Source organism: Saccostrea cucullata, unplaced genomic scaffold, assembly GCF_032062105.1.
Source record: "Saccostrea cucullata isolate Sc308-1 unplaced genomic scaffold, CSIRO_AGI_Scuc_v1 ctg1468, whole genome shotgun sequence".
Taxonomy (NCBI): Eukaryota; Metazoa; Mollusca; class Bivalvia; order Ostreida; family Ostreidae; genus Saccostrea; species Saccostrea cuccullata.
Genome location: NW_026939508.1, coordinates 14,730 through 28,271, shown reverse-complemented (window position 1 = coordinate 28,271; position 13,542 = coordinate 14,730). Strand labels below are relative to the sequence as shown.

The window sequence follows — 13,542 nt, the reverse complement described above, 5'->3', positions numbered from 1 at the left end:
CATGGTCAGCTTGAAGTAGAAAACTTACATCTTGCCTAAAGCTATTGATGACCTTGCAAGTCCCTTCCTCCTGAAAGTTATCTTCCTGGTAGAAGAGATCTTCCATCAGCCTCCTGTTCTGTTGTCTACAGTACTGTAATTAAACCAAATATGTTCCTTTACTGAAATTGGAACAATTAAATTCAATAAATTCCTTTTTTACTCCTGTTCTTTTATCTAAAAGCACAGTATGGAGTCCACTTATGTAATCTCCTTACTAGAGGATTACACATTTTCATTAGGGATGGCAATCGATTGCAGAATTGCTAATCAGTTAACCGCAAAACGGTCCCACCGATTAACTGGTTAATCATATCAAGATATGCATTTTTGACACATTCTTTTCATATACACAAGAGGGTTAAAAAGATGTTAAAAATTACATTCTGTTTATTATTTTGATCAGGGAATTTTATGTACATAAGAGTATATTTTATTTTGTCAATATAGACAAGAAACATAGGTAATCAGAGATTACAGAGCTTACCTCAATGAATGTTGTCTTTAAGTAAGGCAAAGTCACACAATTAACCAACAAAAAGTGTACATCCAAAAATGCAACATTTATAAATGCAATTTTGATCTGATATTTTGGAATTAGACCTATATAAAACCTTCAAACTAGTTCTTCATCTAAAAACGTAATTAAAATCCAACATCTGAAGCAAGTTTGAGAGTTTTCATCCCTTGATGCATCATTTGTACAAGTTTGGTTTATATAAACCTTATAGTTTCTGGGTTACTAATAGACCTGCACCCATAACTTTTACAAGGTCCATTATCTGGAAAATGTATGTCGAATTCACCATCTAAGCAAGTCTATTAGTGTGCATCCTAAGATTTATAATCCATGAAAGTTTGCTCAACACAGAGCTCAAAGTTACTTGGAAATGAAACCTGTATAAACTAGAACTGTCCAATTGGGACAAATACCCCCCGCTGGGTTTTTCAGAGAATGTGCCAATTCACAGGTGTTCACAACTTATTTACAAAAATTTGCAGTGAAATATAATTGCTCATTATCTTTCTTAATGAATGAAACAAAGGTGCAGCCAAATGAAACATTAATACTAATACAATGTAATTCCATTATAACATTTTTTTTTATTTCTGCATTAAAAAAATATATTGAAATTATGTGTCATGACACTCTGCAAACTGATTGTTGAAAAAAAAAAATCATATTATACAAAATCAAATTAATCTTGATAACTTTATATCAAATTCATTTTGAAAATAAAGAACTGGTCATCCTGTAATGAATTGCTTTGACAGACAATAAATTACAATTAAGAGAAATAGAGAAGAGAGATCTTTAATTCTTGTGCCAAATTCCCAGGAGATTATAGATAACCTTAACAACTTCCCACACCAAACTCATTAATTTATCTTGAACTGGATGCATGTCCGGTCATTATTCCCAAGAGACAAATGAATTTACATTATCTTCTGTGTAATGTAAAAACTGTTTTTAACACTTGATGATGTGTCTTTTTTTGTTTTTGTTTTAATGAGTAGTTTTAAGCTGTAGTTCACATTTTTGTACAGATATTCTAGATTCTATGTCTCAAACCTTATACATGAGCCCAAAATGAACAAGTCAATTAAAATAAAAAATAAAACCTGTAAAATACAGAAAAATGAACAAATAAAGTTGAAAATTCCAGGTGCACACCTTCATATGGTGAATAATAACTGTACAAATTTTCAGATAAATCCTTGCAATAGGTTTCTGAGAAATGGTCTGCACAAAACCACAAAATAAAAATGAAAAAAACACCTGTAAAATTCAAAATAATCATCCAATCAAGATGAAAATATCAGGTGCACACCTTCATATGGTGAATAATATGTGTACAAATTTTCAGACAAATTCTTCCAATAGTTTCTGAGTAATGGTCCGGACAAAATCTCGTCTACAGACAGACGGACAGATGGACGGATGGACAGATGGACATGGTAATTCCAATATACCCCCCCTAAACTTCGTTTGCGGGGGGTATAAAAACTTTAACCTGTTCACTAATCCAGAAAATGTAGGTCAAATTCAGCATCTGAAGCAAGCCTAGTAGAATGCACCCTTAGATGTACCATCCATGCAAGTTTGGTCATTATATGGCTCATAGTAACTTGGAAATGAAACCTGCACCAAAAACTTTAACCTGTTCACTCAACCGGAAAATGTACGTCAGATTCAGCATCCGAAGCAAGTCTAGTAGTATGCATCCTTAGATGTACCAACCATGCAAGTTTGGTCATTATATGGCTCATAGCAACTTGGAAATGAAACCTGCACCAAAAACTTTAACCTGTTCGCTCGAACGTAAAATGTAAGTCAGATTCAGCATCCAAAGCAAGTCTGGTAGCATGCATCCTTAGATGTATCATCCATGCAAGTTTGGTCACTATAGTGCTCATAGTTACTTGGAAAGTGAGAAGTGCACTGAAAACATAAACCTGTTCACTCATGCGTAAAATGTAGGTCAGATTCAGCATCCAAGGCAAGTCTAGTAGTATGCATCCTTAGATATACCATCCATGCAAGTTTGGTCATTGTAGGGCTCATAGTACCTTGGAAATGAAACGTGTCCCAAAAATTTTAACCTGTTCACTCAACCAAAAATGTAGGTCAGATTCAGCATCCAAAGCAAGTCTGGTAGCATGCATCCTTAGATGTATCATCCATGCAAGTTTGGTCACTATAGTGCTCATAGTTACTTGGAAAGTGAGAAGTGCACCGAAAACATAAACCTGTTCACTCATGCGTAAAATGTAGGTCAGATTCAGCATCCGAAGCAAGCCTGGTACAGTACCGACCAGACCCAACCTGACACAAAGCAGTCCTAGAGCAGTCCCAGAGTGGTCCCAGCAGTCCCAGCGGTCCCAGAGAGCAGTCCCAGCAGTCCCAGTGGGCGGGGTTTATTAATTTTATGGGCGGAGCTAACTCAGAAATGAGATTTGCAATAAACAATGGAACTATAAAAGGCAATAGAAATTGATTCTGGGTAGTATGCCAGAACTCCTTACATGTATGCAAAGGTCATTTATGAACATTACGCACATAGAAACAAATTGAATTAATATTTATTGAAGGAAGAAGGCTTGCATATGTACGTGTATAAAATTAAACTGAACACGAACATTTAATCACAATTATCGGGTGTATTAATAATTCAATTTCTTTATTTTCTGTGATTTATGCTGTTTCCCATATTTATTTTTTATACAGAAAATTAAACTGATTAATTATTTTCCACCAGTAAGAATTGGCTTTAAATAGATCTCATCATTATATGGCCAATTTTTATTCTATAGGGATACTCAAAAGTACGGAAGCCCATTAGTGCCAACCTGTATATATAAAGGAAAAGCGATGTATAAAAGCAAACCTCTATATATACAGGAAATGCGATATACAGGTGACTCTCGATCTCTCGAAGTTCAAGGGACCAGCATAAAACTTCGAGAGATCGAAGGGTTCGAGAGATAGAAAGTGACTTAATTCCGGAATTTTCAGTTCCGATCACCATCGTTCTACTATTATAGTTACCGGAAGTATATGTTGAGAATATGCTGGATTTACTATTGCACGTTTTCAATTGGTATTTAACAGGTAATTCATTTGATTTTCACCACAAAGATCGTATTTTGAATAAATAAAATGACTTTTAAAGTTTCGTTGCTTATTTGTTCTCATTTCATGATAAACAGTTACATACATGTATACCGGAAGTATCTGTTGATAATATGCTGTCATGGCACGTTTTAATTCGTATTTACCTGGTAATTTGCTTTAATTTCACCACAAAGATCGTACATGTTTTCTAATCTCTAATTTCTAAGAAAAAAAACTTTTTAAGTTTCGATATTTATTTTTCTCATATCATTTTAAACAATACATATAAAACTTGTACATGTGTAATAAATAATGTCTAATGTTTTAACGAGTCACGTCACAGCACATATTTTGACAAAGTTTATAAAGCACATGTCGTCACTTTACTTCTTCTGGAAGAAAGTTGTAATTCTTGATTGCTGGGTTGACTTCTTAAGAACATTGTCTCTGCGTATTATGTCAAGAATCACACTCATCTGGCGCACAAAGTCTTGACTGTTTTCACGGCACATTAGGTACTGCATCACAAGTTCACCGGCTGCCTCAGAGTCCTCTGAGTTAGGGGGTTGGATTACAGGCTCACTTGGATCGTCAAATGTCTCTGATTCCACCATGGGCTCGTCGTCGATAGTTGTAAATGTCTGGAGCATTTCTGGGTTTAGGCCGTGTGTTCTTAGAATCGCAAGGGGAATGCTGTCTTCTACGTCGAAGTCTTCGTCTTCATCTGGGGTTGCGTTGTCATTCTGGGCAGCAAATCCAGCATGTCGGAAACAATTGGCAATTGTGGACAGCGTAACGTTGTCCCATGCCTGGCTGAGGAGATGAAGGGCGTCTAGGACGCTGATAGTTGGTGTCTGTCCTTTGTCAATAGCGCTGATGTACCGCAGGAGAACTCGTTTCTGGTACTGGACTTTGAGACTCTGGATTATGCCTTGGTCCATGGGTTGAGTCTTTGAGGTAGTGTTGGGGGGCAGGAACACCAGGTCGACTGCTTGGAGGCCAGGAATCTTTGGGTGGGCGGGGCAGTTGTCAACAATTAGGGCAATCTTCTTTTTCTTTTTTCTCATCTTCTTCTCCAGCTTCTTCACCCATTCTTTGAAGATGTCGGATGTCATCCACGCTTTTTTGTTGGCATGGTATTCTGTAGGCAAGGACTTGACATGCTTAAAGCATCTTGGGTTTGCCGATTTCCCGATGATAAGTAGGGGAAGCTTGTCTGTATCGCTCATGTTGGCGCAGACCATTGCCGTCAGCCGTTCTTTGTTCTTCTTTCCACCATGGCAGTCGACGTCTTTGAATTCTAGGGTCTTGTCTGGAAGCATTCTGAAGAAGATGCCGGTCTCATCTGCATTGTAGATATCGTCTGGGGAGTACGTCTGTAGGAGTAATGGCAACTTTTCTTTCCAGAGGAGCATATCGGCAGACTGACAGTCAACCGATTTCTCCTCCCCACAAACTCTCTTGAATGAGATGCCCTGGCGAAATTTGAATTTCTCAAGCCAGCCACTAGATGCCTTGAAATTTGAAATGTTTAATTTACCGGCAAATTCCTCGGCTTTAGTGGCTAGCATTGGGCCAGAAATAGGGACATTTTTGTCTCTGGCTGATTTAAACCATTTCAGCGTGGCCGATTCTACATCGTTAAATGTAGAGGATTTGGTGTTTTTTCTTTTGGGATTAAATTGATGAAACGCATCAATGATGCTTTCTTTATTTTTCAACCAGGTAGAGAGGGTGTTAAGGGGAACATCAAATTCTTTGGCAATGGCTGTCTTTGACTTTTCTCCCTTTTCTACTGCAGTGATCGCCTCGTACTTCGTTTCGATGGTTTTTACATTTAATTTCCGTTTCACGCCTTTCCCTCCTAATGCAGACTTAGCATTAGGCGTTGTAATCCCCGATCTAGCTATCCCCCCGGGTTGACCGGGTCCTTCACTAGATTGCTCGGAGTTACTACGCTGAGAGGATACTTGGCGTAAAATGGATTGCTGAATAGTAGATACCGATCCGGTTATCCCCCCGGCTTGACCGGGTCCTTCACCAGATTGCTCGGTATTACTATTCAGTTCTTGAGATAGGATATCTTGTGCAATGGTCGTCATGATGACTTTGTGTAGAATCAAATAAAAATTCATAATTTATGAAAAATTTATTGACACGTCTCTTAATTATTTTCTCAAAATTATCGTCTCTCTGCCAAGTCAAAATAAGCTGTGAAGCGGTTTGTTTATAATTAATCAATTAATCAATTAATTCTATCAGCACTCCAACATCTCACAGGTAAAGTGTCAACTATGTAAACACCCAATTAACACGTCCATGCCAGCCCCAGGTGTTAATTGTTTTCCAGGTAAGTCCAGGCTGCGTTAATTTTACACTTGATTAGCTTGCATGGGCAATCAAAACTTCGAGAGATAGAGGGTAAAAAACAATGAAATCAGTATAACGGGACCAAAATTTTGGTTCGAGAGATAGAGAACTTCGAGAGATTGGAAGTTCGAGAGATCAGGAGTAAATTTGCTTAGTTATATAGAGAAAAAAAACGGGACCGGAGATTCACTTCGAGAGATAGAGAACTTCGAGAGATCGGAGTTCGAGCCATCGAGAGTCACCTGTATATAAAGAAAACCTAGATATATATAAAGGAAATGCGATATATATAAAGAAAACCCCTATTTAATATATAAAAGAAATGCGATATATATAAAGAAAACCTCGATATATATAAACAAAACTTCGATATATATAGAGAAAAATTTCCACTTCCTGACCTTTAACATGTTTAATGACCTACATTACAACAGAGACATTGCCAACATATGATAAGCAGCTTCCTGTCCAATGTTTTGATTGCAATCAGTTGATGTGGCTGTTTCAGGGTGGTATTTAGCGTGTTGTATTTTCTTCCTTTTTGTATCTTGATAATTATGACGATTAACTCTAAAGCTAAAACACTGTGTTCTTCTTACATATCAGACGTGTTGGGCAGAATTACACCAATGAGTGACTTTTTGGCTTAAAATGTATATTACATAGCACTAAATGTTGGGGGGTCTTTTTCAATCGAAATATAATTCGGTGCAAAAATACAAGTGTGTATTATCATGTCTTTAAAGTTCTTTAACGTTTTACTATGTTTTTACATGATGTAGATTTTAAAATCGATTTAATTTACGATGTGGGACAAAAATCCGCAGTTTAATTATGTAAGTGTGCATTCACTAACTCGTTTCTTTTTATTTATTAACAAATACTTCACACCAAAAGACCCTTAAATTATATTACATATACCATAAATGTACATGTCGCTTTTTTCCTCATATTCAAATGAAGTGTTTACCTTCATCTCTCCCCTCTCTCCCATTCCGATTTTTTATCTCCTTTTTTACAATCAATGGGCATACTAGTAAATTATTTTTATAATGAAACGCTGATACGTATACTCAAATAACATGCACTGATTTTCTGCCCTAAGGCGATTGAAACCGCGGGTGTTGATACCATTTAATAAACATTAATCTGCCAGGTACATGTAAACACAAGCAAAAGAAAAAAGAAATAAATCACAATTCCCGGTATTTTCAACTCTTTATTTATAAAATAAATGTTCTCTTTTGATAAGTTGTTTATAAATTAAAAACTACTGGTAATTCATTAATAAATTCCCCAATGATTATTCACATTGTTTAAGTTATGGAAGAACGGTAGCATAATTTTATTTCATTGTCATTTAATAAATTGTTAGGCTTTATTTTAGGGTTGCATGGAATACTTTTTTAGCATGGTACTCGTAAAACATGAAGTTTTTCATTTAAAAATCTTATAACTAACTGTATAATGATTATTTTTAAATAGTGCCAGTGCAAATTTTGAGTGCACATAATTTTAATAATTTTAATTTACATTTAAAAAAAAAAATAGGCCTACATGTAGATATTTTTTCTCATAAACCTGTAGTTTATTTTTAGGGATAAAAATCTTCTCCTGATTTCCTTATTTAATAACTTTATTAAAAAAAATAATCTAACTACATTTGTGTAAATATACAGTCTCTGAAAATATTGATTAACTATAATAATCTCTACTTATCAAAAGATTGTAAGAAATCCTTGCTTTTTTAATAGTTTAAACTTCTCTCTGTTGCAAGTAAACAAAACAACTGGGAGCCTGCAAATTCAGAATACACAAAGGGGCGGAGCTTTCATGTCACTCAGAACTTCTTTCACACATGAGTGAACAAAGCAGTCCCAGGGACAGCTGGGACTGCTGGGTCTGCTTTTTAGAGCAGTCCCAGGGCAGTCCCATAGCAGTCCCACAGCGGTCCAAGAGCAGTCCCATAGCAGTCCCAGAGCGGTCCCAAAGCAGTCCCTGGGACTGCTTGGGTGTCAGGTTGGGTCTGGTCGGTACTGTAGTGTGCATCCTAAGATGTACCATCCTTGCAAGTTTGGTCAACATAGGGCTTATAGTTACTCGGAAATGAGACCTACACCAAAAACGTCACCAAAAATGTTAACCTGCTCCAAAACATTAACCTGGTGATTCCTCTGCTGAAATTTCAGCATCTGAAATTTTGACTGGTACAATGAGACACACTAGAAACATCTTCCATGCATGTTTAATCAATATAGGACATAGAAGTACTTAAAAAGAAAACTGCTCCAAAAAACTTAACCTTAACCCGTGACACTGACACCGACACCAAGGGTATTACATAAGATCCCCCAACTTCGTTGAGGTGAGCTAAAAAATTAAGAAAACCATGAATCTTATATGAGAAATCAGACAGGGATAATTTCCCAACACAGGTGTTTAAGAAGTTAATTCTGTCTTGTCACCATAATCAAAACTATGTCTGAACTCTCACTTTATTTACAATTTACAACATTCTTTCTAATAATATTATACATATATCACATGGCTTCGAGGGTGACATACCAGAATATTTGCCCCGAGGTGACAGGAAAGCCCTGGAGTGTTATGTCACCCGATACCGAAGGCAGAGGGTGACATAACACACCAGGGCTTTCCTGTCACCGAGGGGCAAATATTCTGGTATGTCACCCTCGAAGCCATGTGATATTGAAGAGAAAATGAATTTCTTAGAGGGTCAGAGGTCATGACCGAATCACAGAGTGAGGTGGGGGTGGGGGGGGGGGGTAGTCGATGACTTCTAATGCTTCAAACAGGGTGTAAGTTTGTGCGACCACATCTATATCTTTATAATTTAGAGGCAAAAATATAGGTTTGCCAGAAAAGGTGCAAGATGCGCACATTTTTGCAATTCATATTTATCTCAGAGGAGACTGGAGGTTATGGATCCTTAATTGTTTTCAGAGTTAAAAAGCCATTTGTGGAAAGTACTATGCTAGTAAAACCTAGCGTATGCTTTAAGACTTTAGAGCAGTATCCTTATCGAAACTCAATTTACTTTCAGCTGTCGTTGAAGTCCAGCAAGGATGACCATAAAAAATCCATTTTTTGCTTTCTAACCGCAATGTTTACAGACTGATACTTTACACGTAGTAATGCATACACAACCAAATTAAAATGGAGGTTTATGCAATAATAGGTTTATACGTAAGTAAATTTGCTATATGTTCATACAACAAAATTTACACACATGAACTAAAAATTTGCGACATGTATGTAGTCCTGACCAGGTGTAAATTTACTCAACTGTGCAGAATTTGCATGTTAGCAAATCAGTTCATACCACAAAAATTGCACATGTGAGTAAATTTACATATGAGTTAAAATATACTAAGGTATGCAAATCACGTCGTATGAATGGGGTATTAGTTAGTTTATTTAATACCTAGGAGCAGAGAAGAAAATTTACAAAGATTTAATGTATTTTCACTATATAATCAATAGAGCCCCGCCCTAACACCAGAACCCCTGATCCTGGGGCCATAAAATTCACAAATCTGGAAGAGGCACTCTTGCTCATCATAACTATGTACTTAGTTAGTTCATTTACTACCCATGAGCTGAGAAGAAGATTTTCAAAGAAATAATGCATTTTCAACATATAATCTATATAGCCCCGCCCTAGCACTAGAACACCTGTCCCTGGGGCCATGAATTTCACAGTTTTGGTAGAGGACTCAATTGTCATTACATTCATGCCAACAGTTTGCCTGCTTGATGTCCAGGAGTAAAGAAGAAGATTTTTAAAGATTGCAATAATTTTTGTGGTTTTGGCCCAACCCCTCAGGCCCCAGGGGGGCGGGGACCATGAAATTCAATATTTTTGTTCCTCTTCACCCATAAATGCTGTATACCAAATTTGGTTGAAATTGGTTCAGTGGTTTCAGAGAAGAAGCTGAAAATGTTCAAATGTTAACACACGATGCACGACGACGGACGAAAACAGATAGCAATAGGTCACCTGAGTTACTCAGGTGACCTAAAAGTACAAAGGTTGTCCAGTAAAATCGTAGACAAAGCGTTTTTCTAAAAAAATAATGGGCTCACAGAGCTGATATTTTCAGTGAATGTTCATCAATCATATCTAAAATGCATAAAAAATAATTTTTGATAAAATATAGACAAAAATAAAGATTTTATTATGCTTGAATGTGCACAGGGTAAGGCCCTACGGCGTACGGACAAAAAGTCAAGATTTTATTAAAGAATACACAAGTATTAATTTGAAATTAAAGTTTTATATACATAACAATGGGGTAAAAAGATCCTAATTTGATTCTACAATCTATTTTGGCGTCTTTTTAAAAATTTCAAGGCATTTGGTTGATATTTGGCAGTTTCCCAAGCATTCAAAATGGGAAAGTGTTAAACTCAACACACAAACATAGGTAATCAAAGATTACGAAGCTCACCTCGACAAATGTTATCAATTTAGGTAATGCAAATCTCACATCATATTTCCTTAACAGTTAGCATTTATTCTGACAACAGTATTCAAGCAAGTTCTGTTTAAATAGGTCTTAAAATTCATTGGGGAGTGACCAGTTCCAAAAATTTAACCTCATCAATTGTTTGGAAAATACAAGTCAGATTCAACATCCAAAGCAACTTTCCATCATCCATCCTTAAATGCATCATCCATGCAAGTTTGGTCCGAGTAGGGCTTTTAATTACTTGGGAATAACCTAGTCACTAATCTGGAAAATGTAGGTCACATACAGCACCCGAAGCAAGTCTGGTAGTGTCCATCCCTAGATGCATCATCCATGCAAGTTTGGTCCGGGTAGGGCTTATAGTTAATTGGGAATGGACCTGCTCCAAAAACTTGCTTCTGGAAAATGTAGGTCACATCCAGCATCCGAAGCAAGTCTGGTAGTGTCCATCCCTAGATGCATCATCCATGCAAGTTTGGTCCAGTTAGAGTTTATATTTACTTGGGAATAGACCTGCTCCTAAAACTTTAACTGGGACGCCGACACCGACGCCGGGGGGTATATCATAAGCTCATCTCAACTTCGTCGAGGTGAGCTAAAAAATGGACATAGTGAAAAGTTCAAAACGCAGTGATCATTATTTTTCACACAAGACAACTTGTCCACGATTTTACAGGACAACCCTCATATTTATATCCATTGAAATGTCTTGTAACAATGAATACATAGGTGATGTATGAAAGCCCTAGAACACATTTTTCAAAAGTAATGGCTGAGGTTAAGAGGTCAAATTTAGAGTTACCCAGAGAAAGCTCTTGTCACAAGGAATATGCCTTTAAAAATTAAAGCCATAGCCCCATCCATAATTAAAGCCTGTATAACTTTATCTTTGAAAACAAGTACAGGTGACTCTTGATTGCTCGAACTCAGATCTCTCGAAGTTTTCGATCTCTTGAAGTAAACCTCCGTTCCCGTTTTTTCCTCTATATAATTAATCAAATTTACTCCTGATCTCTCGAACTTCTATCTCTCGAAACTCTCTATCTCTTGAACCAAGACCTGGGTCCCATTATGCATATTTCATTCATTTTTTACTCTCTATCTCTCGAAGTTTTGATTGCGCTTGTATACACCCCAATCAAGTTAAAATTGATGCAGCCTGGACTTACCTGGAAAACGGTGAACAACTGGGGCTAACATGGAGGTGTTAATTGGATGTTTACATAGACGACATCTGAAAGTCGTCCATGTGTTGACAAAATTAATTGGTTATTATAGGTAAATTATAAACAAATTCACAACTTATTTGGACTTGAATCCGAGATGATAATTTTTAGAAAATAATTTATAGACGTTCGTTTAAATATGTTTCAATAGTCTATAAACTTTAATTAGAGTCTACATAATCCAAGAAAGGCAAATATTGCACAAGAAATTCATCTCTCAAGGATGAGACTTGAGGAATTCATTTCATTTATTCGAAATACAATCATTGTTGTTGAAATCAGGTGAATTACCTGTAAAATACGATTGAAAATGTGCAATGACTTTATTTACATATACTTCCGGTATCTATATTAGTAGAACATCGATGATCAGAACTGAAAAATTTGGATTTTATTTACTTTCTATCTCTTAAACCCTCAGTCTCTTGAACTTTTATTGCGGTTCCTTGAATTTCGAGAGATCGAGAGTCATCTGTAATCTTTAAACAAATAATACAAGTATCTTTGAATACAAGTAATTCCCCTTTTCTTACTTTACTCACCTGAATAAACAATGCATAGGCTATTGGCATGCTCCTTATAGACATGAAGAATTCTCCTTGATTCATAGACTCTTTTAACCTCAGTAACACGGTGTAAACTACAAAACACGAAAAAATCTGAAATTTTTTACAAAATGTGTTAAGAGCATACATCAACATTTTTTTTTACCATGACGACACTTAATGCACATTAGAAAAAAAAAAGTAAAAATAAAAAAAAATTTTACTTAGATTTTAGTTATACAGAGCATTAATCTGATAGACCTATGAACTGGTCTACATTCATCGAGAACGAAGAGATGCATCAACTGACAAAGTTTGATGAATCTAAGCCAATAAGTACCTGATACTCTTAAATATAGCCATAATATGCTCAAAGGCATTCACACCTGTGGAGAATAAGCCCCTCCCTTACCACCCAGTAAAAAATCTCTGCCTTTAAACAACCGTGTTCACCCCACAATAGTTGCACCGTCAAAACATTACATGTACATATTCCAATGCAATAGGAAATTTAATTAATTAATTCTGATGAATTTCAAATTGAACTAGATGCTGTCATGAGACAGTAATACCCGCACTAAGGTGTTTGCCTCTAAATGCACACTTCTTCATATTGGGCTTTACCAAGGAAAAAGTCAATATAATTCAATAATTTACATAATACATGTATTCATCAAATTGAGCATAATATGCTCAGGTGACCATGTAGCGGCAGATCTGCAGCGTTATGGTTTTATATATTTGTCTTTGACCATATAACGCTACAGATCCCCATATGCAAAAAAGGTGCAATTTACGGCGCAATATTTTTTGCGCACTTTTTCTCCACTTTCTAGCATTGGTCAATCAACTACCTTTCACTCCCTAATTTTAGACACATTCTGTAGCCAATATGTATATTTTGTCCACCCCCCAGCCATTTATAGTCATCTCTACAGGCAATAAACTCGCTTGATGTGAATTTTCAGCAATCTAACAAATAATTTTAATCAAGCGAGTTTATCACGTGTAGAGACGACTATGAAAGGATTGGAGATGGATAAAATATACAGATTAGTTAAACAATGTGCCTAGAATTAGGGAGTGAAAAGTAGTAAATTAACCGATGCTGGAAAGTGGAGAAATTCTCCCCAGAAGTGCGCAAAAAATATTGCGCCGTAAATTGCACCTTTTTTGCATTACAGGATCTGTAGCTTTATGGTCAAAGACTAATATATAAAACCATAATGCTACAGATTTGCAGCTAGTGACCA

The 13,542-nt window shown here is 36.3% G+C and overlaps 1 protein-coding gene across 1 annotated transcript in view; it reads right to left on the bottom strand.

The window, feature by feature from the left end:
* LOC134253124 (vacuolar protein sorting-associated protein 16 homolog) overlaps positions 1–12,572 on the bottom strand; it is a 33,663-nt gene extending 21,091 nt beyond the window's left edge. The window contains exons 1-3 of the mRNA XM_062735634.1: positions 12,551–12,572; positions 12,287–12,384; positions 29–133 (exon numbers count right to left, since the gene is read on the bottom strand). Of these exons, the coding sequence (XP_062591618.1) occupies positions 29–133; positions 12,287–12,384; positions 12,551–12,572 (225 nt within the window). The remainder of the gene's footprint in view (positions 1–28; positions 134–12,286; positions 12,385–12,550) is intronic.
* Positions 12,573–13,542: the final 970 nt, after the last annotated feature.